This window comes from Leptinotarsa decemlineata, unplaced genomic scaffold, assembly GCF_025532065.1.
Source record: "Leptinotarsa decemlineata unplaced genomic scaffold, Ldec_3_MD MMD2_tig00001064_RagTag_RagTag, whole genome shotgun sequence".
Taxonomy (NCBI): Eukaryota; Metazoa; Arthropoda; class Insecta; order Coleoptera; family Chrysomelidae; genus Leptinotarsa; species Leptinotarsa decemlineata.
The window spans coordinates 8,670,148-8,696,225 of record NW_027412558.1 but is presented as its reverse complement, the minus strand read 5'-3'; the positions used below and the strand labels follow the sequence as shown (position 1 = coordinate 8,696,225).

The window sequence follows — 26,078 nt, the reverse complement described above, 5'->3', positions numbered from 1 at the left end:
TGGAAAAGTTGAATATGGGATATCGCTGATGAATTTTATAGAGATCACAGTGATCATTTATTAAAGACAATGTTTTGATTTGCTACAAAGGAAAAAAGTAATTTGATACATTTGAAGTATATTTAATTGGTCTGAGTAATAATTTTTTCATCATAAGATATTTGTATTGAATTCAAGAAATCGATTTATTTCAATGGAATTAAGTATACATTGGAAATTGAATTTTGCTAACTATTCAGATGAATGCATTCAGTTATTTTAAGTCGAAACTTTAAAATTCGACGTTTTTCCAAAACAATATTTTTCACTTTCTCAACATTTTCATCTTTTGTTGATGAGCTGAAACGTCCAGGGCCAGTGTCGACATTCACATTTTCTGGACGTTCAATAAAAAGCTTGAACCACTTGTAAACTTTTTTCTGACTCAGAGTAAAATCACCATACGCAACTGTCAACATTTCAAGTGTTTTAAGTCCTTATTTTCGTTTTTACACAAAATGTTATGCAAATTCTCAACTCTGGAACAATAAATGTTTACTGTCGATCGTATGAACCGAGCTAGAGTCGCACGTTGAAAAGTAAAACCTTGTTGATCCTTAACTCCAACAAGTTTCGGCTACTATGAGCTGTTGTCTTTCACCAAATAATTGTGCAGAAGAAGCAGAATCCGCATCAGAAAATAATCACGTGTGCTCAAACGATAATTCACCTAAACCAGAGGGGAAAAAGTCCAGTATGGCTGAATCTTATGTATCGTTATGTATAGTTGATAGAGCTAGTACCATATTGTTCCATGATGTGAGCCATAATCATTTATTTTACTCGAATATTCGATCTATACCTACTGAGTAAAAAAAAGTAAATTGCACATGCATATCGCATGAATTATTATATCTAATCCTTGAGGAATTTTGAACATTACAAAAAAGCACGTGACAAAAATGATAACAACAAAATTGAACTCCTGAAGAAATGTGATGGAATTGGCAGATACTTGATGAAAAACAATAACGGAAAAAACAGAATAGATAAAAGAAAAATCAAAATGGGAGAGGCAAATAAAATGGAGAACCCAAAATTACAAAGGATTTGACTTATATGTTTGAATTGGTAGGACAAAAACAGGGCCGGAATTAGGGGAGGCCAGGCGAAACTACAGGAGAGGAGCCCCCACGATAAAGATGAAAAAAATCCAAATTTTGACGGATCAACAACGTATTCGTTTTTCCTTCCAAATATTTTTTTTGCATTTTTACTAAGAATACTTGCACAAAAATAATAATATTTTCATCGATATATCAGAAAGTTTCCATTTACTATCAATTTTTTATTTCATCAAACAATTCAGTAGCAATACTTTTTTAATGTCTAATTTGTAATTTGTACCCATGAGTTGAAGAGAAATAAAATAAATTAAAAAAAATTGGTTGACCCTGGAGGTCATCCTTACAACTATCCGCTTCTTCGAGCTCAAAATTTTAAAAATCACTTGAATGAAAATTTTCAATTCTATTAAATGTTTCAATTTTCGCCCAATTACCCTTTTTTGAAAATATTAAATTTTTTTAGCTGGAAGTTAAAACTTCAACTCTAATATAAAAAAAGGGGCCCATTTTTTAAAAAAAATTGGGACCTCCATTCTTTCGTTGCCCCAGGGCCTCCAGACTTCCAAATCCGGCGCTGCACAAAAATACCATTGTGAACCACAACTCTGGAAAACAGTCGTCGCTACATCGCTATTGACATGACCAGTGGGCTGTTGATATTGATATTGATAGACTAGGAATATCGATATGTTGAAATTTATTTGAACAGTCACGATAAGTAAAATAATCTTTCGCAAATATTCGTTCTGGAATGGAGAGCAAATGATGTACACAATGAACAGATAATCGTGTAATCTATAAATATGCTATCATGGATGTCAGTTTCAATATTTCTAGATATCATGAAAAGGATATTTATTTCACTTGATATGATAATGTGATTTTTTCGTTAAGAAAAATGTGCGATGGCCAAATTGTTCAAAATTGTTCAAAAAAAAATGTACATATTTGCTACATCATCAGGCATATCATAATATCCTATTAGTTCATGATTCCAAAGCCGTCAGTCATAGATACATCAATTTGATAATAGGTACATAACGTGTAGTTCCTAATGTTATATCAATGTTATTAGTAAAAAGGACATGGAGAATGGGAAAGAGAGAGACAGAGAATGAGAGAGATTTAAAACTAGTGTTGGAAATGAATGAACACGCTTGTGTACATTTTATGATGACTGATTTTTCCGATTGTGAATGATCTTATTAGTATCAAAACCAAGTAAAAACGTCTCCACTGACATAACTTTCAAGCAATAATGTATCTGTAAGTTTTTAAATTACCAATAAAATATCTCTAAAATATACCTACTACAAAATTACCATAACCTGAAATTTTTTCAGGTTATGGTAAACACAAATTTTTCCAAATCAAACTGACTCTTTTAAAATTATCTGTCATTATTATTGGTGACACATCATGGGTAGATATATGTTTATGACATCGAAACCAAAGTCCAATCGTCCCAATGGAAGAGAGCCCAGCAAAAGACCAGTCAAAGAGCCAAGACCAAAATAAGTACGCAAAGTTCGATCAAATTTCAAGGTTTTGCTCAGTTTTCTTGGATTACCATGGCATAGTGTATCAGGAGTCCTTGCCACATTGTCGTACGGTCAATAAGGAGTATCATTCTGAAGTTATGCGCCGCTTGCGAGAAGCAATACGAAGAAAACGTTCGGTATAGTGGAGAAACAATTTGTGGCTTTCGCATCACGATAATCCACCAATTGCCAAAAACAATACCGTAATCATGTGCCAGCCACGGTATTCACCAGATTTGCCTCCTGCAATCCAAGATTGAAGAGACTCATGAAAGGACGGCGTTTTGCGACAACAGAGGAGATAAAAACCGAATCGCTGAGAGTGATCAAGGACATTCCAAAAGGAACATATCGGAACTGCTTCGAAAATTGGAAGGAACTATGGATATAATGTATTATATCTGTGGGGCCTACTTTGAAGGGAACGAAATAGAAATTTATGAATAAATAAAAATTTTTTTAGAAAAATTATAAATTCACCTTATTTTTCCTAAATTTCAAAAATTTTGTTGAAAATGAATTTGTTCTTTCCTAATCTGCCTTCCGCATATCTTCAAACCATATTCACGAATAAATAACCGAAAATTTGGGAAATTTATTGTCATATTGTCAATCGATTTTAACATTATATACACATCTGTGAGCTGATTTCGTACCTGTGTCAACAAATATGGATAAACATTCAGAATGAGATCCTTCACAGTTATTCATTTACTATTATTATCAAACAATTTCCCAGAATTCGCAAGACGAGACTTTATCCGCGACGAACTGTTGGATTATGTGCGTTTACTACCGTTTCATGGTTTTCTGTTTTCGTAGATAACACAGCGGCAAATCGTTCGATATAAATCTCCAAATAGATTAGAATAAGCTTAACCGTGCTCAATTAATGAGAACTCAAATATTTCGAATAAGGAAGCGCAGAAGGGTTACACCTGAACAAGCTGTTGTATAGCGAAACACGTATTGCATTTTCGTAAAACTATTTACTGAAACGCGGTTTTGGTGATAATCCTAATCTTGCATTAAAGTCTCTCTTGAATACGTTATGGATTTTCATCAAGTATCAAAACGGACTCCAACATTAAACTCTTATAAGATCTTAATATTGAAAATTTTGAATATGTTCATCATCTGCAAAAAATCATAAGTATAACCGAAGAAAATCGTTAGGCTGTGTTAGTGGCAGTAGTTAAGAGTCTGTTGGTAAACTTGAATATATTTACGTTGGTGGAATTGAGATAACCAAAATGTTTTCTTCGAAGTTAACAAAATCAGCTGGTCATTATCATAAAGTAGTGTCAAAAGGCGATAAAATATTCCTCAGAAATATCAGTTTGAGTTTTATAAACAACAAAATGAGTGATTGGAGAACTGAAAAACGAAAATTTCTTTCGATGGGTACCGAGGAAAAAAGAAAATTTTACAAATCGAGCCAACAGCTAGAAGAAATTCCTACTTGGAAAGAATATGCCAAAGGAAAAAAATTGCTACCAAAAATAGACCTCTTATCAGGGCACAAGATTGACCCCTCGAAAAATGCCGTTTTGTCCGATAAAATTTCATATTTTTCGGGGGATATAACTTGTCTGGAGGTAAACAAGAATTCCTGAGTTCTGATCTTTTTTCTCATATGTAAAAAAAATTGGTTTAAAGCTATTAAACTTCAAAAAAATGTTGCTTGAAAGTTTTTCTGTGCATTATTTGACTGATGGTATGTATTGATAAAGTTATTCAATTTTTCAAAAAATTAATTTGAAAAATTAATTGAAAATATGTATGTATATTTTAATGTACTAATTGGACAATGATAGTGATAGTTTTAATTGAAGCCGTTGATGTAAATATAGTCATTGATGTATTATCAATTTCCAGATTGATGCAATAGTCAATGCAGCAAATGAAAGTTTACAAGGAGGTGGTGGAGTGGATGGGGCCATTCACAGAGCTGCTGGAAAGATGCTAAAAGAAGAATGTATAACTTTGGGAGGCTGTTCCACTGGAGAAGCAAAAATTACTGGTGGTTATAAATTGCCTGCTAAGTGTGAGTTCCATAATTAGTTTTTCATAAATTTGAATCACGAGTTAAACCTTTCTTTGCTGCTTTGTGCCTCCTTTGTTATTAGTCATATACAATAATTCTTATAGAAAATTTTGTACTATGTGAAATTGAGTATAAAGCATACTTGGCTACTATGCACTGTTTGAGATTTATAAACAGTACACCTTTAAAACATATCATGAAGAAAAATGCAGGGGTGGTAGTTATGATGAAAACTTGCATTTTCACTCCCAACAAAGTTATTATTAGCTGATATAATGTAGGGTTGGATCTCTCTAGCAACTGAATTGATAATTTAGATTTTTTAATATACAATATCTGTGGACGTTTCTATTTAAAAATAATTTTGCCAGACTGCACACTCTTACCCAAGTTATACATTAATGACTTTTATTCCAACTGGTAGATCAGCTACAACTCCCTGCAATTTAAATTGATTTTTACAGATGTTATTCACACAGTTGGTCCAATCGGAGAAAAACCTGATAAGCTCAAGAACTGTTACTCCAACAGCTTGAAGGTCATGCTGGAAAATAATCTGAAATCAGTAGCGTTCCCATGTATTTCTACTGGAGTTTATAGGTATCCAAATTTGGCTGCAGCTCATGTCGCAGCATATGCCGTCAGACAGCATTTGGAATCAAACACAGAAGCAGTTGACAGAGTAATATTTTGCTTGTTTATGGATGAAGACAAAAAAATATATGAACAACTGTTGCAGTCTTATTTTCCACTGGAATAATTTTCATGTCTATTTATAAGGGTATATTCCTAAGTGTCAGTTGTTGCATAGAAAAATAACTTTCGGAATTTATCATTTTAAGTTATGTTTTTTACAGTTTTGGTTATTTTTGTATTATCCTCTGTATGTCTAGTTATTTATAACATACTTTCAAGTAATCAAACCAAATGACTGCATATTTTATATAAGAGATGTAATAGAGGAATTATAGTTATGAACATTTTCCCAGTGGTCTTTTATTTTTTTCATAATAAACATTTCATCAGATCTTAAGCGTGACATATCATCACCATTACTTTCAATAATTTTGGGTTAAGTTTCAAAAGTGTAATTGTGATGTCATGGCCGTTTTTTCAAAAGAAAAGAAAATCTAATAATATTTGTAAGATATAATATAATAAAAATGTTGATATTGATTTTGAATGTTTTGGTTGTTAAAAATAGTTCCAATTGCTTAGGTTTTCATAAAAACATACATCCTCTGGAATCTAATCTCCCACATCAGATAAAATAGGAGCAATGATTTAACAGAAAAGGCTTATGGCATTAGTATATAGACTTTATAATATCAAATCTATACAAAGTCCAATAACCTGAAATCAAAAGAACTACGTATGTTATTTTAGTAAAGCTGATATTTTGACAATGATGTAATATATAGGTGAGAATGTGGGTTTTTGCTTGTTTGGAAGCGGATCTGTTATTAATTTAACTACATAAAATTTAAGAACATTTTTATTAAATTAACAAATGTAATATTTCGTAGAAATGTCTCTTCAACAATTCATTATTTTCCTTGAGGTAAGCACTGCCACCTTCTGACCATGGTTTCCTCAAATAAAAACCATTTTAGCACAGAACAATGGCACAGAATACTACACAATATTCTGTGATTAGGTTAGGATTATTCTCGCGCGGAAGATCATCTTCAAATTTTTTAAACATTAATTTCTTGTGGGAGCTCAACTTTGAAGTCAAAAATTACGTCCCAAGAAATGTTCTCATCGTAATGATATCGAATGCCTTCACAATTCAGTTATCTATCGCAATACATATTTTTCAGAAATTCTCTTTGATGCTATCTTGAATTGAAATCACACACACGATGACACAAATCATCGGAAATATTAATTCTGAATAAGCCAGCCGCTCGTGCTGGCGAAACGTTAGGATGCAGTTCCAAACTATGATGGCCTTCAAATTCGAATGAAAATAGTAACACTGAAAATCTCGGCCGCGAAACCCTTAACCGCTTTATCAAATTTACATAAAATAGATTTTGAAAATATGTCGGAAAGTCGACGAAACTCAAAACCAATGTGAAAATACATGGTAAATGAATACTTAGATCCAGCGATGAATCGCAATTGGAATCTCTTCAACCTCACTAATGAGGTTTACTGGTTCTTCCGAATAAACAACGGGAAATGTCATTCTTTTTTCGGAATCGTAGCAAAAAAACGTACCTAATGCCTTACTTTCTTAACTTTTCTTCTTGACAATCTGATTTTGAAGACGAAGAATTTGACATGACAGTATGACAGATTGTGCTTTGTAAATTGTAAATAAACAATTCCTAGAATAAGTAGGGTCGAATCACAAATGCGTTGTTTGGGCTCTGGTTTTCCAATTCCTTGAATGTTTTCTTGGAGATAATTACCATTTATGTAGTAATTAGTAATATAATCCACAAAATAACGATGGCAACACAAGAAAAACTCCAGAAATCTCTGGAGGCTCTGAAAAACTTATCAAAACACAATCAACCATCTGAGCAATCCAAGTAATAGTAAGTGTATTTCATCTGGAACTCCACTGAATTATTTCTTTTCAAGGAAAAAAGAAAAAGTACAATTTTGTTACAATGTAACAGAAGCTATTTCTAATCCTACCATCAGAATTTCCCCAAACTTCCAAACACTCTTAGGGATCAGTGTGGAAACCTTTCTTTTACTATGTGATGATCAAGATGCTGATATACGAATGACCAGCGAAGAATGCTTGAACAGAATCATTAGGGTATGCTATTATAAATTTTTGTATTAGACCTATTTATTTTTGTCTGCTGATCACGAAACTGAAGTCAAGACAATGCGCTCTGGTCTATTCAATGTTGAAAGTGTTGAAAAGTCAACTATTTCAGGAATCCATTGACAATCAAAACTGATGAAATGATACCTTCTCTTCATGATCATATGTTATGGACCTTCATTTATCCATTTCCATAGAAAAAAATCAAGTGGCAAGCAAGTAAAGATTTCTAGCATACTATTTTGAAAGGAAGATATAATTTCAAGAGTTTTTATTATCAGAAATGGTTTCTTGAAATAGTTGATTTATTTGAGTAGTTGTGCCTCCGAAAGTTTTGATTTCAGATTCATGATCAGCGGACAGAAATACGTAAGTGTAATGAAACATTTTACTGAAACTAGTGCAAGCCACTGGTAAATAATCACCATGAAAATAGAGACACTTTTTGCTCATCTATACGTTCAATTTTTAGGCTGCAGATGGCTACGTAGGCAAGATTCAAATAGAACTCCACAAAGAAATAAAAAAGAATGGAGCAGTCAGACCCCTCAGAGCTGCCTTGTGGCTGTTTTCAGCTCTTGCCCACAATATACGGCCACACAAAGGAAAGCCTTATGCTGCAAACATGTTTCCAAATTTAGTTGAAATTGCCAAGCGAACTGAAGAATCATTGCATGAAACTTTGGCAGCTAGTTTACCTAAAATAATGAAAGCTCTTGGATGTTTCACCACAGAAAATGAAATAAAAGTGGGTATCTGAAGTGAATTTAATGTGATCTTATTAATTTTTCATGTTTTAGATTCTTCTGAAAGCTTTCTTAGCAAATATTTCCAATGAATCAGCTGTTATCAGAAGAACTAATATAAACTGTATATTAACAGTCTGTGCACATTGCAGGAAACCTGATATATTATTATCATACTGCCTCAGTTATCTTCTAGGTATGTTATGTCTGATAATATGAAAGATTAGGTTGCTATGGTAATTGAAAATTATTGCAGTATAATTCAGTATCAATATCCAGCCGGGAGAGATGATTATTTCTAGATTTTTATTTTGAAATATTTATTTTCTTATGTGTATGTATCTCTTCTTGATACAGTCTTCACACACGTTTTGATCCCGTTACAAATGTTGTAGTTTTCAAGTTTGTAGCCTTGCTTCTTTTGGACTTAATATGTTAGTATCGAAGTTATTTTCAATTTTATCACCAAAAAAGTCTTCCTCTTTTTCTTGGTGATTGAAACATATGTTGAGGTGTTAAAATAACGGTTTTTTGTTGGGAAAAAACTCCAGTAATATTCATTACTACACCAAAGGTTCCAAACAGTGCATCACAAGTCATTGGTACATATCAAAAATAACAGTAGCCCTCAGACACTACCCTGGGACACTCCACTTTTGTAGTGACTGGATTTGTAAACTCATTTTGATCTGATTTGTTGTTTGAAAGTTAATTAGTCTTGAAAAAAATTGATACAGTGTCTTCAGTCCCTATGACTGAATTTTTTTCAATGAAATATGTTTGTCAAAAGGATGAAGTCTCATGTAAATTATCAGTTAATGAAAAATATAATTTTTGATTGGAATGTCTGTATGGCAACATCATTTCTAACTTAATTCTATAATATGACTGGGTAAAAGTAAAAATTAGATCCAGCATAAACTTACTTTATATTCGTGATCGTACTAATTTGGATAACAACAAATTATCTAGAATTTTTTTGGGAAAAATGCCCTTGTTTGTTGTTGTTGTTGTGACTTACAACTTAAGACTAATTTGAAGTGAAGCCACCTTAATTGTATTTTTCTGTGGATTGAAGCCTATAATAGAAAATCCAACTACATAAATTGAAACTAAAGATTGACTTGTGTGCCAATCGTAAATCCCAAGAAGTTGAATTTTAAATTTTCAGTAGGAACAATCAGGCAGGAGTCGTAAGATTTTATGACTTAAGTCTCAATATTGAATGAATCCGCCTTAAGTTTATCTTTTAGTGGTTTTGATCAAGACAAAAATCCATTCAAGTTGATGAGAATGTGTAGCAATGATACTGAAGTACAATATATGTTTTCTTTTGTAGACCTGCTGATTCCTGTCACTGAAGATAGCTTGTGTTCACTGATTCTGGGAGCGATGTCTTGCATTAAATCTTCAATACCAACCTTGCTCAGTACAAATAGTGATTGGAATGAAAAAACTAAGGCTTCCATTAATGAACAATTATTGCAGGTTTTTGAGTTGTGTCTACATTATTTGAATTATAAAGATCATAACGTAGTCAATGTTTGTTTAGAAACCCTAAACGTTCTGCTGCAAAACTGTCCCAGAGATTTGAGACCAATATTTCTTTCTAATAAGGGGCTTGGCTGTCAGAGAATATATACCACAAACAATACGTCTGATAGTTTGAAGCATAGAACTCCAAGTAAGTAGGTTTTACAAAAAAATTTCAAGTTATTATACGTTATATTATTGAAGGTCAGCTCAGCGTAGCTACAAACTTAACAGCCGAAGATAACTTATTTTCCGAGTCTGAATTGACCGAAACACTTCATTCCGACATAGAAAAATGGATTGACGAATCCAAGTTATCAGTGATGAATATTACTTTTGCAAAAACAAAGGAAAAATCCGTATCATTGGATAAAGTGAATAATATTGGGACAGAAACAGAAAGAAATCTAGATACCTGTGATTATGGGAAGATGAATGAACTGAACAGAGAAAACTTTGTTAGCAAACTGAAAACTCACAGCATGGAGAATACATTGGATATACTCAGTCTAAGTGATAATTCCTCAGAAAAAAGTTTTTCGTTAAGTACTGACGATAAAATTGTTAATGTAGACGAAGAAATTCTGGTAAGAATGTTACTATTTCTATCACAAATCAATAACACAAACAGTGTATCAAGTATACTAGTACTTTTAAAAAAAACCTGATTACCTTTAGTATACAAGGAAACAATTGGTAATTTATCACAAGACACCAAAGTATCTATAATATTTCTGATTAACATCCAATTTTTCCAATTTATATTTTGATTTTCCACCCAGTAGGTGTATGGCCAAGACAAGAATGAATTTTATCTTCAAATTTTGAATAATATAGGTGATTCAGATAAATATAACAATATTGGACCCAACGCAGAACCTCGTGTCACTTTATACTCAAATATTCACTTTTTACTTGACGTTAAATTCATTGCCGAATTCTGCCGGTTAAGTATGTCTCAGGTGAATTATTATTTAATGAATTTATCTATCGTTACCTCAGGTGTCAAAAACCATTTTCCTTACATTTATTATAAATATTTTCAACACATTTACCTACTTTCTCAGATTTCTGTTATATATGATTCTAAAAATTTAATTGTTTTTTTCAGGAAATTGACATTGGCAATATTTCAGATGAGGTACCTCTAGTATACTGTATTCGAATGATTTCAAAACTTTTCTTACTTAGTGGAACTACTGGCGTTTATGCCTCGGATAAAACGGTCAGAGTTTCTGTCAAATTTCTATCTTTATCCTGCTTATCGACCATTTTTCAATTGTACCCTACTGGATTTTTCATCTATTTGGATAAAAACTTCACGAGTAGTTCAAATTTTTCGGGTAAAAAAATCAGCGAGCAGGGCATATCTGACGTACTCTTATTCAGGAATCATCCGGATCCGCAGTTGAGAGGTGCTGTCAGGACTTTGATAGGTAGTTTTCTGAAAACCGTATCCAGCTTGTGTGAGGGTGGTTACGAAGATTGGATTGTTTCAAATTGTGATGCTGTCGATCATACTAGGATGTTACAAACTGAAAAATTTGTCAGTATTTTCATAGAGGTGAGACTCAATTTCGAATATCATAGTATTCAGGAAGTATTCTATATATTCAATAAACATTTTGTTCAAAATTACTCTAAAAAATATATATTTCTGGATATTATGAATTCATATGGATTTAAGTAGATGTGTTCAATAAAACAAGGTCAAATAAACTGTGATTATAGTGTGATAGACATGAAAACTAACATCACTCGTCTATTTAAACAAAATACAATAAAAGAAACCATCTTCTTTGGAGCACTAAAATAGGGAATTCACTAAAAGCTGTACAATAACTTCAAAGTAATCAAGTTTTTGCAACAAGATTTCATGCGATACACAATCAAATGCTTTGGATATGTCACGCTTTGAATAGGTCTATAATTTTAGATATAATTTTCATCTCCTTTCCCAAATACTGGAATTACTTTTACGAGCTTTAATATTGATGGATATACATCTATTCGGACACATTTATTGTATAGTCGAAGTAATCTAATGTGTTAAGCTATCGGCTACCTCAAAGGCTAAAAAACCAGTACAAAGAGATAAAGCGGCTGCCAGCTAGTCCACGTGGACTGAAGAATTGGCGGTTCATATTGGATAATAATATTTATTTTCCGTTAGACACAGATAACATGTATTGGAATTGTCAAAGTACATATAAAGCCATGACACAAAATTTAAAAAAAATAAAATACAGCACAGATACACTTACATATTACGAATTGTAAAATTCTTGCAAATTATAAAAAAAATTCTCAATCAAATAATTCTTCAACAAGTTACTGAATTTATTGAGGTTTGTTATATCTTTCAGACACCTAAGGAGCTTATTGAAAATAGTAAGACCTACCACTGATGGACAATTTAATGTTGTTTTATATTTACAAAACGGAACATGGAGATCACGTTTTTGTCTAGTGTTCACATTATGAATACTTCCATTTGAAGGAAATCTATTCTTGTTTTTAAAAACATAGATTGACAGTTCAAAGATGTGCATACAGGATAGGATTGAAATTCTAAATTTTCGAAATATATCCCTACAAGAAAATGTATTAGGAACTCCTACTACTATACGAATATTTCTTTTCTGTACAATAAACACATCTGCAGTTATAATTACTTAAAATTTTTATTATATGTTCAAAATGTGGCGTCCTTGAACAAGTACTAATAGTAGTTATGAGTATGATAACAACACAGACTTTCAACTATGTAGTGATTCCAATAGCGCTGGTGAACAATGCGAAAAAGAGAAACCAGTGAATAAGATTCGGATGCATTTGAATATTGAAACAGAGAGTATGTTCTATGAAACTATGCTCTATGAAACAAATCCCGAGGAAATAATAGCAGTTATCAAAAATATCAAAAACAAGAATAGCAAAGGTATAGACGATATTTCTGTTAAAATTTTTGAAAATCTACCTTATTCAACCTTAGTGGTTTTATCACAACTCATAAATCAGTCTTTTGAATCTGGCGAGTTCCCATCGTTTCTGAAGACATCTCTGATAATCCCTTTGTATAAGGGTGGACCCAATGATGACCCTTCCAACTTTCGGCCTATAGCACTTATTCCTACCCTTGCTAAACTCATAGAAAAACTAGTGAAAAGCAGAATTTTATGTTTTTGCAATGATAATATCATCCTTACTTCTCGTCAATTTGGATTCCAAGCAAATAAGGGTACTAATGATGCTATGTTCTCTCTGTTAGAAAGGATATACTCCATATATAACGCTAAAGAAGCAGTCGCTGCTATTTTCTGTGATCTATCGAAAGCTTTCGACTGTGTCAACCATGAGATCCTTCTTAATAAGTTGCAACAGTATGGCTTCAGAGGCAACACTTCCCACTGGTTTCATTCGTACTTATCAGGTCGCAAACAGGTAGTTAAAACAACCGAGTGTTCCTCTGCTCAAACTATCAAATGTGGTGTACCACAAGGATCGATCCTTGGCCCAATTTTGTTTCTTATCTACATAAATGACTTGGCTTTTATAGATATAACGGCCACAATTACTCTCTTTGCTGATGACACCACTTTATTATGGCACAACAAGGACATTCCTACCCTTCAAGATGCCATCTCAGCTGACATCAACAAAATCAAAGAATGGTGCGACTGAAATAAGTTATCATTCAATATCAATAAAACTAGCATACTTACCTTCCACTGCAACTTACCTGAGATCTGCCTTGGTGACAAAATCTTAGACAGGGTACATAATTATAAATTTCTAGGGTAGAACATTGATGATAAACTGAAATTTAAAAATCACACAATAAACTTAAGCAAGAAGCTTGCCTCAGGTTGCTATGCACTAAGAGTGATTTCCAGAGAACTAGGCTACTGCCATTCAAGAACAGCTTATTTCGCTTCAGTAGATCCCTATATTAAATATGGAATTGCCTTCTGGGGAGTCTGTTCAAGAGATTTATTTCAAATGATTTTTGTGCTCCAAAAAAGGGCTGTCCGATATATGTGCAAAGCAGCTCCCAGGGATCCATGCAAGCCTCTTTTCATAGCTCACGGTATTTTAATAGTAGCTGCCCTGTTTATCTTGGAATCAATTTGCTTGATAAAAAAAAAATTCTTGTGCATCTCCCCCTTCCTCATATAATACTCGTAGCCACAATAGTAACATAGATCTGCCTATTCCTGCGAGCTCCCTTGTTAGGGATTCAATTATATTCAATGGGATCAAACTGTTTAACCACTTACCAGCCCGAATTAAAGAAATCATAGTGCTTAACAAATTAAAAAAAGCAGTTAAAATGCTACTTGTTGATAGGGCCTATTATTCAGTTCAGGAGTATCTTGACGATTCACTTGAATCTTAACTTTTATTTCTGTCTTGTTATTTCCAGCTGAATATCTCAGTGTATTTCACATTTTTAGCTTATGTTTATTGTATTTTGTTTAAACTGTTTATGTTTTTTTATGTAGATTTTTGTATCTTATTATTTATGACTGTCTACAAGATGTAGTTCTTCAGACAATAAAGTATATTTGATTGATTGAATGTATATAAGAATCTACATCTCAAATTTGGTTCTTTGAAATTATGTGGAAAAAAACTTGAGGAATGCAATGTTGACTATCATAAGAACATGGAAGCTAATATTTTTGAGGAATGGTTTGAAAATACATTGATCCCAAATTTGGATGCGAATAGTGTAATAGTTCTTGACAACGGTTCCTATCATTCCCTGCTATAGTTTATTTTAGTTATGTTCTTGACTTCTGTAAAACTCAATGTTTAACAACACCAATAAATCTCATTCCCATTTCAAGCATGCTAGTGGTCCAACAACCTTTTTATGTTCAAGGGTCTCAAGGATGATTCGTCAACTTGCGTGAGGCAGACATTGATCAGTTTAGATTCCAGTCTAAAATACATTTTAGATTATCAAAATGGAACTTCTGTGATAGCTTTGTTGAATATCTTGCCCATATTATCAAAGAATCCATATTGGTTAGTTAAAGTAAGTCACATGCAAATATTTTTCAGTTATTTTTTCATTCCATTTCTTTCAGGTATCCTTATGTGAGTTGGTTTCAAAAATTGATTACATCAGCGTATATCATGTGACGGAAAATGATGATTTCCAAAACAAAGTGATATACAATATTTTATTTGAACTTCTAGGGGATAGTGATCAGCGAGTCAGGACTTCTGCTGCTCTCAGCATTGTAGGGTAAGTTATTCAAATATTTTTTTCGTCTGTGATAGCTACATTTAGGTGTTTAACTGATGAGTAAAAGATTTATTTATACATGTACTCTCCCAATTTTCTCTTTTAGTTGAAACTAACATAATTTTCAGTATCATTCCACGATTGTATTCCAAAGAATATTTCGTAAACAAACCCCCATCCACATCAAGGGCCACTCTTGAGACGAATCGTCTCACACAAAGTTTCGTAGAAGTCGAAACAGAAACGAATGTCAACAAAAAACACTTCATCAAGCAGATGCCATTTCCATTCAATAAACTCTGCAACAACTTCTGCGACAGGATTGACTTTACTTTATCTAAAATTATTGCTCGGCTATGTAATATGCTCCTCACATCAACAATAAAAAACTTGGTGGTAAGTGAACTTGAAGTCGTATTGGTGGTTTATAATTCAAAATTACACCATTAGTGTCTATATACAGTGCATTTCTTTAACGCGCCCCCCCGCCCTTTTATTTTTTGAACGGGTCAACTCAAAAAATTGAAATTTGGGATAATGAATACTTTATTTTGAAGTGAAATTGACAGATGAAACTTTCAAGATGGCGTCTGGGCGCCATCTGGGAAAAAAAATTAAATGGAAAGGGGGGGTCTTGTGACACATTTTTTGAAGCTCCCGACAAATGTTTCACAACCCTAGAATATAATGTCAATATCTTCAACTACTACAAAATGGCGGAACTTTTAATAATTGTCTGAATACATTGACATTTAACTACATAATATGAGTTAATAAGCTTGAGGTAAGTTCAGAAGATGTTCGAAATGGTTGCCTTGAACTTCTTGACATATGAACAGCATATCCGATATTTCACGCCGAACATTTTAGAACACAGTAACGTCACGTCAATATATCTACAAATACTTATTATTCTCTGTCGTATATCCAATACTGAAGCAGGTTAAGTTTCGTACACCTTTTGCTTCAAATAGCCCCATAAAAAATGTGCAAAGGTGTCAAATCTTGCGAGCAGGCTGGCCATTCTGTAGGACCTCGACGGCCAATCCAACGACCGGGAAAAGTAGTATCCAAATAGTTTCTTACTTGTCTGGAGTAATGTGGTGGTGCTCCATCTTGTTGAAATACAATATCCATATCGAATTCATTAGGATTCGCTTCAACCACTTCAGTGATGATAGGGTCAACAGTAGTTTCCAGCATATTCAAATACAGTTCCTCTGTTAAATTTTGATCGATAAATAGAGGTCCTACAATATGGTTTACCAATATTCCTGCCCAAACGTTAATTTTTTTCTGGATATTGGATATGTGTTTCCCGGAAAACGTGAGGGTTGGTGTCACTTCAATAACGGCAATTTTGTCTGTGAACAGTGCCGTTAAAAAAAATACATTCGTCACTAAAATATTGTGGAGATAGGTAGGATGCCTTCGATCAGGGTCATCTTCAGTTAATTGGTGTACCATTTAAATTTTGTATCGATGATACCTATTCCTTTTCAAAAGTATCCACACAGTAGAAGGAGACACCCCACAAACATTCGCGACGGAATAAGTAGACTTGAGGATTTACTACCATCTAATCAATTATTTGCACTTTCTGTTCTTCCGGAATGGACGGATGACATGGGGGCTTTTTGTTATGTATACTACCCGTAGTTGTGAATTTGGATACAAGTTCCCTCAAATATTTTCTACAGATAGGACGATGCGGAAAACGTTCATTGAAAATCCTTTCGGTCTCGTGAAAGTTCCAATGGACGAGAACTGACAATTTTAGAGATTGTTGACCTGGTACCTTTCTACTAGTAAAACCGAAAACTAAATGAGAATATTCTAACTGAACAATGATGTTCATTGTCGTACTGACATTGTTTGTAGTTTTTATAAACAAAAAATAATGTCAAATATGGAAAACAATCATGAAATAATTCAAATTCATTCAAGCGAATACATGAATTGAAAGATGTTTTCCATATTTGAAAATAACTTAAAAAACCTTGTTGGGGTTGTTGGAATTGCCATATGGCAGATAAAAAGGAATATTTCTAGAAATATTGGTATTAATGTGTTTGTCTTCAGGAAATTATTAAATGTTTCGCCATTTTGTAGTAGGTGAAGACATTGACTTCGTATTCTAGGGTTGTGAAGTATTCGTCAGGGGCTTCAAAATGATGTGTCACAAGACCCCCCTTTCCATTTAATTTTTTTCCCAGATGGCGCCCAGTCGCCATCTTGAAAGTTTCATCTGTCAATTTCACTTTGAAATAAAGTATTCATGCATTAATTTCATTATTCCAAATTTCAATTTTTTGAGTTGATCCGTTCGAAAAAGGGGGGGGACATTACAGATATGCACTATATATTTCATTTAATTCATGAAATAGTTCGACAGACTCTCTAATGTATAAATGATTCTTTTTGTGTTTTTAGAGTGGATGTATTGAAACCCTTTCTCGACTATCTAATGCCTTTCCTTGTACGGTTTATAAAAACAGCTGGTGCACAAGGGACTATCAATTTTGTGAAAACTTAAAAATACCCGATTTGTTGAATTTGTGCCTGAGTTTGTTAACAAATTCTGTGCACGTTTATGGATTACAAACTCATATTGATATCTTGAATTTGACTTGTAATCTCTATGCAGGTAGTATTTTACAGAATATTACATTCCACATTTCTGGGTAACTGTTTTGAATTTGATGCAGACATTTAGTACCAGAACCGTTTATAAATGGGAACAAATATAATATTCTTGCATTTGAATTGTGTTTTAGAAGAATGGCGGAAATTAATCAAACTGTCTTGAAATAGTGAAAAAACAAAAAATTAGTTTTTTATCTTTCTGTTTCTCCATCATTGAATGAAGAATGTAATTTACGTGAAATTCAATGTTTATGTGAAAGTAGTTGTTGTGATAGAGTTTTTTATTCCTGTCTGTAAATAAAAAAAACTTCTGTTCGTGATCTACATATCTTCATAAAGGTTTTTCAATAGTTTTTTCTATCTTCCTTCCTTTAGAAGTTTCCCAAATTTTTTTGTTTATTGGTGGACTAGTAGAAAGCCAAGAAACTTTTTTTTTATGAAAAATATGTTGCAATGAATGCTCCTTTACCAAATATCAAAATAAGGAAGAATAAGTGATCAAATAAATAGACTTTTGTTTCGAACACAAATTATTGAATTAATACTTGATCAATATTTATTAATATATTGAGTAGACTTTGTGTTGCTAAATTGTTCATGGAAGTATAATAAATAAATACTTAGTAAACATAAAAGCGATATAAAAGTATATAGGATCAGTATCAGAAAATATGTCCAGTATAATTTTGATTGTTAGTTCCTGTACGGTTGTCTTCATTTGGTTCATTTTCATTTACACATTTCAGTAGGTTTGTTCTTTTCACCCCAGTCCATGTTATCACTTATCAAATTTCACCATTTGCGTTAAAAACTGTAGAAATTTTATTTGTTGAGTGAATTGTCTGTCTGTGGTATTTTTATTGTAAACCAGAACTTCAAATTTTTTGTTATAGTGCTGATCGAAATGGAAAACCTTCAAATAGAAACAGTAAAAAATATGTTCTCATGAATGTGGACCAAATTCAGCTTCTAAGTTCTTGACTGCTACCAACAATCTTTTTTTTAACCAGAAACTGCTCTCACATTACTTCGATACGTATACCCTAGGCAGTGTTTGTGTGAAACACTAAAAGTAAATTTAAGAACTATTCAACGGTTACATATACATTTGAAGAAAATATCACAGTTATTATGACGAACTTTTGGCAGCTAACTATCACATTTGGTCATTGATTTGTGCTCCAACTGATCTCAAGTTTTATTGAACTTATTACTCGAGTTTCTCGTCACCTGCTCTCTCTTTCCTTAGTTTTGATGATTTCTCTTATCGTCCAATTGGTTTTATTCCAAGTCTCTTCGCCACGTAAGAAACTTTCCATCATATTTTTGGCATCGGATATGGTGTTTGTTTCACGTGCATACAAAAGTCTCGCATTTTCCCATCTTATACAGACTAAAAGGGTGTGTTCTACGTCGTCGTCCACATTGCAGTAAAGACAATCTGAAGATTCTGCTCTTCTGGGGTTAAATAGGTACCTACGGAAACAACCGTGCCCCGACAGTGCCTGGGTGAGGTAATAGTCCACCTCTCCGTAGGTTCAATTCAACCAACTCTCTATTGCAGGTATTAATCGGTGTGTCCATCTACCGTATTGACCGCTGTCCCATTTTCGATGCCAGTTATTCATCAAATTTTCTGCGATTCCCTTGAAAATGCCTGCATATTGCTCTTTTCTCTCGATGACTTGGAACTCTATTGGTGGAATTGCAGCAATAACACATGCTGCTTCTGAAGATATAGTTCTATATGCAGTACATATTCTAACTGTTAATTTCTTTTGTAGACTGGTACTACCAACAATCTAGTACTGACCTCAACGGTGAAGATTAGGATATAGAAAATCAGTAATGAATGAATCTTCTACTGAAGATTACACATTTTTTCGGTTACGGAAAGAAAATATCTATGCATTTTCAGTATGTTGATTGAAAGTCTTACCCGCAAAAACAAACGAGCCTCGCATGAATGGTTTTAGTCAGGTAGCACAGAGTTCTAGGCATCTACCAATGTCACTAGATTGGTCCAGGATATAGTATAAGTAATATAGAGATGGTTTTGTATTTTTCATGAGTCATGAAAAGGCATCTGGCTTCTTGGTGACGTCAGATAATACTTTAAACTCAGGGCCACCTGACACAACATGTACATGTTTCTTGTAACCAAGTGATGACAGTTAATAAAGCAGAAACACGCTTTGCCTGTAAATACTTTTTGTTCTGAATTATATCACTATAATTAAATTACAAATCAATTCTTCTTTTCGGGACATTCTGTTGAATAAAATGAGGTTTGAACAAGATACTTGATAGTTTTCGAATTAATTGATCAGTATATCTTAACTAACTCAATTTGTCATTGAAGGTATTCCCAGAAATGATACGTTTTCCCTTGTCGATAATTTGTGTTTAATGAAACAATTAAGAAAACTGTTTTCGGTAGATCTGCCATCTTTGAGAAGACTCTGGTCATGGTACTAAATTTGATAATAGATTCTCCGACAGTTTCTGAGAGATGTGCGATGGAAGTGAATGATTATGTGTTTCTACATTTGTTACATTTTTCAATTTTCAGGGCAATCTCTTCCTTTGCTGAAGCCTATCAATATTGAATGTACCAACTCCATGTGGAGCATGTTCAGTAACGATGCCTTTCAGGAAATATCAGAAACTTACTTAAACCACACTATAAAGTTGTTGAATATATTTCACCATGTTCTAAACGATTCAAACCCTGCCCAACCTCATACTAAAGTGACACTACCCAATCTTCCAGCTGCAAGTTCCTTGTCTCCATTAAAAAGGCGGAAAAGTGATCTCGATAGAAAGACGATGAATGCAATGAAATATGATAAAGAAGAGAAAGCAGATAAAAAAGACTACATGAAAACCAGTTCTTTGGGGTGTTTTGCTCAGTCTAGTCACTACATGAAAATTTTTGATACATTGAAAAGTTCATTTTCAAATTATAAGGTTAGTATTAGATAATAACAGTTTTGTTTGACTCATTTAAATTTTTGGGGGCGGGTCCTGCCCTAGAGGCACACAATAATAGAGAGAGAGAGAGAAAGTACTTTATTGTTCATGGATAACATCATGGTTACAAAGTTAAAAAATTTAAAAAAAATATATAAAATATACATAGCACTGATACCAGAGAAAATATGTCAACAACAATTAAACTTGTTAATAAAAGGTTACATGTCACACTTAATACTATATAAATCTACACAACTATACATAATAAAAGATGAGCAACACTATGCACCATATGGAAATCAAATAAGGATTATTCTAGTGTTTCACTAAAGTATTCATTCAGACTGTAATAGGCTCTGTCTAATAATAGATTTTTTACTGCTCTTTTGAATTTATAGAAGGATCCAATGGTTTTTATTGCAAGTGGTAAGTGATTATATATTTTGCCACCTTTGTAGATAAAAGAGTCATATACAAGAGACGTGGTAGGCAGTGGGAGTTTGATGTCATTACTTTGCCGAGTTACGTAATGTGAAGAATTTGAACCAAATTTATTCAAATGTTTTTTTACAATAAGTACCGTTTCTAAAATATACAATGCTACTACAGTTAGAATTTTATGAGATTTAAATAGAGGTTTACAGTGGTCGTTAAATTTAGCTTTACACATGTACCTAATGGCACGTTTTTGTAAAATGAATATGCTATTGAACAGAAAATTACAGCAACTGCCCCAAAATGGAATGCCATATCTTAAGTGTGATTCAAATAATGAATAATATACAATTTTAGCAGTTGGAAAACTTAATTCTTTAGAGATTAGTCTAACTGCATAGCAACCGGAAGATAATTTTTTTTAAGAACAGTCAAGTGATTATCAAATTTAAGTCTATCATCAATTAGTATTCCCAGTGTTTTCACAGTACCTATATTTCCAATATTCTTCGAGTTGATATTTAAGTCATCAAAATTACATTTGAAAGTCATCAAATTGGTTTTCTGTATTTTGAATGAGAGACGATTCGATTCACACCAGATGAAGACTTTTGTTAAATCGTTCTCAACTTGTATTTTTAGAACATCAGTGTCTTCATTATGCCAAATAATAGAATTCAAGTTTACTGAAGACTCAGGTAAGAATTAGGTAATTACAGTGAGTTCAAAACGAGCACTTTTCCCAAACCCTAGAAATGCAATACTATTCTCGACTCGCGCTTCACCGACCAACTTCGCGACTTCAGGAGATGGCGAAACGCGCGTCGAATAGAGTATTGCATTTCTGGTCTCTGGGAAAACTGCTCGTTTTAGATTTATTATATGCCATAAAGTTCCAGTTTTACCTTACGAGGAAGGTCGTTTGGGATAGAAACCCCAAAGTAACTTAGTATTTTTGAAAAGTAAAGCATATAATCAGATTGAACAACTTTATGGAAATACTCAAAATTTACTTCAATGAGCCTTTTTCCTAAAGTACGAAAAATCACTCACTAGCAGCGCTAGTAGTTCGGTAGGGACAAACACTGTGTAATCCTCATAATCCTCAAGTACAATTAAAAAAGAATGTTTTTAATAGAAGAAGATATTCCTGGAGCAAAACTAAAATTTGCAATTGTAAAAGATAACAATTTTGTAACATTAAAACGTTGGCTTGCATGCCGTAATTTAAAAGTAACTGGAAAAAAAGTGAATTAATAAAAAGGTTAGTATACAGACTCTAGTAAAAGAGTAGCGGTAGATTCAAACTGTTATAAAAGAAATTTAAAATAATCATGAATTTCAGATTTATTTCCGAGTGAAATATGAATCAAATATAGATAGTAATGAAATAAATTTAATTAAATATATTAAATGAATATAATTTAATAAACGATTGAGATTATATCTAATTCTAATCAATGGTAATCAACTACGAAAAATTTACTATTCATTTCATGTTTAGAGCATACATATAAATATTTACTTATTTTTTGCACTGTTAAATCCACTCTCCTCGAAGCATGTACAGTTTGCGTACAATTCGCAAAACAGCAATGCTTTGTTGGCATTATACTAGCACAAAATAATTTTTTATGTCAGATTTATATTTTTGAATAATAAATTAATAATATGTAAATAGCACTGTTTTACATGTGAATAGTTTATGTTTGTCCCTGCTAGTAGTGCTGCCTCTCGTGACACGTAAGCTGTACTATTCTCAGGAAAAAGGCTCATTACACTTTACAGTTATTGTACTTAATATCTCTGCAAACTTCGTCACTTGCCATAAACTGCTTCTAAACTAATCTATTTGATCTCAGAAGCGATCTGTAACATACAATATTCGAAAGATCTTGTAAATTCTTCAAATACCTCCCGATCAATCAGTCAGTCAAGTTCGTAGAAAACAAACTTTAACAATTTTATTGTGATATTTTAACTTGCCAGTTAACAAAGCTGCGGCGCTTATTTCATTGTACAATAACTTTCTCAGGGGTGTTTAGTAATAACGGTTTTGTGATCTTTTCAGTGAAAATCTCTCAATAAATGTTATTTTAATATGAAGTTTGTGTCTGACAGTTACTTCTTTGTCTGATCTACACATGTTTGTATAGAGTTGATTTTTTGAAATTGATTGAAAGATGGAGAAGTAGAAAACCAACACATTTTTTTCCCAGAGAATTACTTTTACTTGAAATTTGAACTATTTTTCATAACATTCATGGAAATAGTCTGATTTATCAAAAGGAAAGTTTTTTTTCATTCCACACATCACCAAAAATCTTGGACCCCCCTAATTGTAAAACAAAATATTTATCATGGCTGGTTTTTTGTACATTTCATCTTTATTTCTTACATGCAAAAATGTTTACAAAAACAATTTCCTCTAATTTTAGATAGCAATGTTTAAAAAGTGGTTCATAACGATTTAGCGTGTTTAAGTGGTTGTTGAGTCTTCTTTGCAATTACGTCTAGCAATAGAATTTCAGTATTCCATAGAACAAGAATAGTGGCTTTCCATGATGAGGACTGACGAATCATCAAATCGCGGATAGACTAAGGATTCCCCGTGCTTCAGTTATCCGAATAGTGCATTTGCACAAGGAAACTTAACAGCGTTGACTGGAGACGTGAAACTGGGCATCCTAGGGTAACTAATGCAAGAGAAGATCGGTATCTACCAGGATATGTATTTAAGAAGAATGTTTGGTTAATTAATTTCCAGTACCGCAATACGGCGGAGACTTGCTAGAGCCAATTTGCAATCCAGGAGGCCATTAAGAGTACCCAGGTTACTTCCCAGACCCATAGCCGTTCGTCTACAGTGGGCGCAGGAACACAGAGACTGGCTTTTAGCTCAGTGGCGAAATGTCCTTTTTTCGGACGAAACCAGATTTGGTTTAGTTAGTGATAGTCGACGACACAGAGTTTGGAGAGGGCCAGGGCGACAAGAAAGACTATCTTTTGCTAGAGAAGTAGTTCCATACCAAGGAGGATCAGTAATTTTTTGGGGAGGCATAATGCATGGTTGTTGTACGCAGCTTATTCCCATTCCAAATACTATGACAAGAAATAGATATGTTCGAAACATTATTGAACCCATTATTTATCCTCTCCAAAATGAAATTGGACTCAATTTCATTTTCATGGATGGCAATGCTAGGCGCCATCGCAAGAAAAAAGTACAAAATGCACTATAGATTGAGAATATTCAAAGATTACCGTGGCCAGCAAATTCACCAGATGCGAATCTCTTTGGGAATTCGTTAAACATGCAATCTCAAACAGAATTATACCTCCTAGCACCCTACCGAAACTCACACTCGCGGCCCAAGAAGAATGGAACAACATCTCAATGGAAACCATTAACGCCTTTATTGTTTCCATGCATAGGCAAGTTAACATTTTATTACAGAACAGGGGAGGACACACCGAATATTAATGCATTTTTGATTTCGCTCTAAAATGGTTTTCTTCTACATTTCAAATTATGGTAATCATTTTATTATGCACTATTTTTCGTTTGTATTTTCTTTCTTGTTCGGTTAAAATTAAATTCAGCCAATTTGCGTTGGTTACATAACCAAATTGAATGTACTTTGTAATACACTTCTTGACTTATGATAATAGTGCCTTATTTAGACAAACATAAGAGGGTCCAAGAATTTTGGTGATGTGTGTAATAATGGATTACTCAAACTCTTTTTATATATATTTCTAATTTGAGATTCCAAAATTATACCATTCTCTTCTTTTCCTCCAAATGATATTGCTTTGCATTGAAGGCAACTCAAATATGATGATCATTTATAGAAATATTCTCGAGTATTCATTTCATACACGCGAGTTATTTATCAGTTCTTATAATAAACGATAATTTCAGATGTCCATAGATTCTGTTTCTTCGCAAACCTTCCTGGAGTTGCTTGTCACAACTCTTCAGTCACTCTCAGTGTTGATGGAAGTAAGTTCACTAACTGAATTCGGCAAGATTGCTGAAGATATTTTGATTTATCTACGTTCCACGTTTGTGGTGGAAGCCTCAGCGACAGTGGAATGTGTGCAACAACTATTGAAGTGCCTGTTTGGAACCAATTTAATGGCGAATATAACCGAATTTGCAGAGAAAAAAGTTGAAGAACAAGTACCAGTTCCATATTATAAAAATTTACATACTCATGCAATTTTTTCAAGGTTGGCGAGCAAGGATTTTACCATAATGTTTTTCAAAAACCGTATAACCTCATTTCTCAGTTCTACGTCGCTTTGAATAACATCAGTAGGCATGATTTCGATGATGACAGTACGGTTATGGGCTATCTGCACCGGACAGATGTCAAAAGAAGATCTGTAGTTCTGTCAAGGAGTTCTGATAAAATCTTAGCTGAATATATCAGGATTTTCGAGCCTATGGTTATTAAGTCATTGAAAGTAAGTTTTTCTGAAATGAATAGAATGTCTATGCTACGTTGTTATAATTAGGTTTGTAGATAAAACGGTTTTGCGCTGACTGAATCCCAACAAATCCTTCCCTGAGAAAAATATTCCTTTGAAAACTTTTTTTTTATCAACATTTCAACAGATTCAAATTTGAACATTTGAAACATTGGGTTATTTAGTCTTTTCTACAATAATTTTTTGTTTTAGCAATATACTGTAACAAGTGACGTTAGACTACAATGCCAAGTTTTACAATTACTGAGTCAGCTAGTTCAACTCAGAGTCAACTATTGTTTACTTGATTCTGAACAAGTCTTCATTGGCTTTGTCATCAAGCAGTTTGAGTTCATTGAAGAAGGTCAAGTACCGTAAGTTGTGACACTTAATTTCACTTAATATCATTTCTATGGACCGTATCATTCAGACGATATCAATACAGCACTAGGAAAGATACAAAATGACCTTTTTCGTTTTTAGATTATCCATAAGCTTTGTTGCATCATCAGTTTCATTGTTTT

At 33.2% G+C, this 26,078-nt stretch overlaps 3 protein-coding genes across 5 annotated transcripts in view; 2 read left to right on the top strand and 1 right to left on the bottom strand.

Annotated features, from left to right (window-relative positions):
• Positions 1 to 3,460, bottom strand: part of LOC111509038 (uncharacterized) — a 38,178-nt gene extending 34,718 nt beyond the window's left edge. For both annotated transcript variants that reach the window (XM_074175640.1, XM_074175639.1), the window contains exon 1: positions 3,304 to 3,460. The gene's annotated coding sequence lies outside the window, so the exon portion shown is untranslated. The remainder of the gene's footprint in view (positions 1 to 3,303) is intronic.
• htt (huntingtin) overlaps positions 1 to 26,078 on the top strand; it is a 54,468-nt gene that overhangs the window by 1,710 nt on the left and 26,680 nt on the right. Inside the window, exons 1-15 of one of the 2 annotated variants that reach the window (XM_074175637.1) lie at positions 6,998 to 7,237; positions 7,290 to 7,473; positions 7,958 to 8,233; positions 8,286 to 8,427; positions 9,571 to 9,915; positions 9,969 to 10,351; positions 10,876 to 11,328; positions 14,653 to 14,808; positions 14,861 to 15,021; positions 15,150 to 15,417; positions 17,455 to 17,668; positions 20,240 to 20,637; positions 25,004 to 25,264; positions 25,315 to 25,551; positions 25,768 to 25,928. In XM_074175637.1, the coding sequence (XP_074031738.1) occupies positions 7,155 to 7,237; positions 7,290 to 7,473; positions 7,958 to 8,233; positions 8,286 to 8,427; positions 9,571 to 9,915; positions 9,969 to 10,351; positions 10,876 to 11,328; positions 14,653 to 14,808; positions 14,861 to 15,021; positions 15,150 to 15,417; positions 17,455 to 17,668; positions 20,240 to 20,637; positions 25,004 to 25,264; positions 25,315 to 25,551; positions 25,768 to 25,928 (3,722 nt within the window). In that variant the 5' untranslated portion in view covers positions 6,998 to 7,154. Of the gene's footprint in view, positions 1 to 6,997; positions 7,238 to 7,289; positions 7,474 to 7,957; positions 8,234 to 8,285; positions 8,428 to 9,570; positions 9,916 to 9,968; positions 10,352 to 10,875; positions 11,329 to 14,652; positions 14,809 to 14,860; positions 15,022 to 15,149; positions 15,418 to 17,454; positions 17,669 to 20,239; positions 20,638 to 25,003; positions 25,265 to 25,314; positions 25,552 to 25,767; positions 25,929 to 26,078 lie in introns of those variants that run through there. The other variant, XM_074175638.1, reaches the window with a different exon arrangement.
• Positions 3,869 to 5,677, top strand: LOC111509097 (macro domain-containing protein PG1779). The gene is made up of 3 exons (XM_023164788.2): positions 3,869 to 4,245; positions 4,526 to 4,694; positions 5,159 to 5,677. Exons 1-3 carry the CDS (start codon positions 3,901 to 3,903, stop codon positions 5,452 to 5,454), a joined length of 810 nt encoding a protein of 269 aa, XP_023020556.1. The 5' UTR covers positions 3,869 to 3,900; the 3' UTR covers positions 5,455 to 5,677.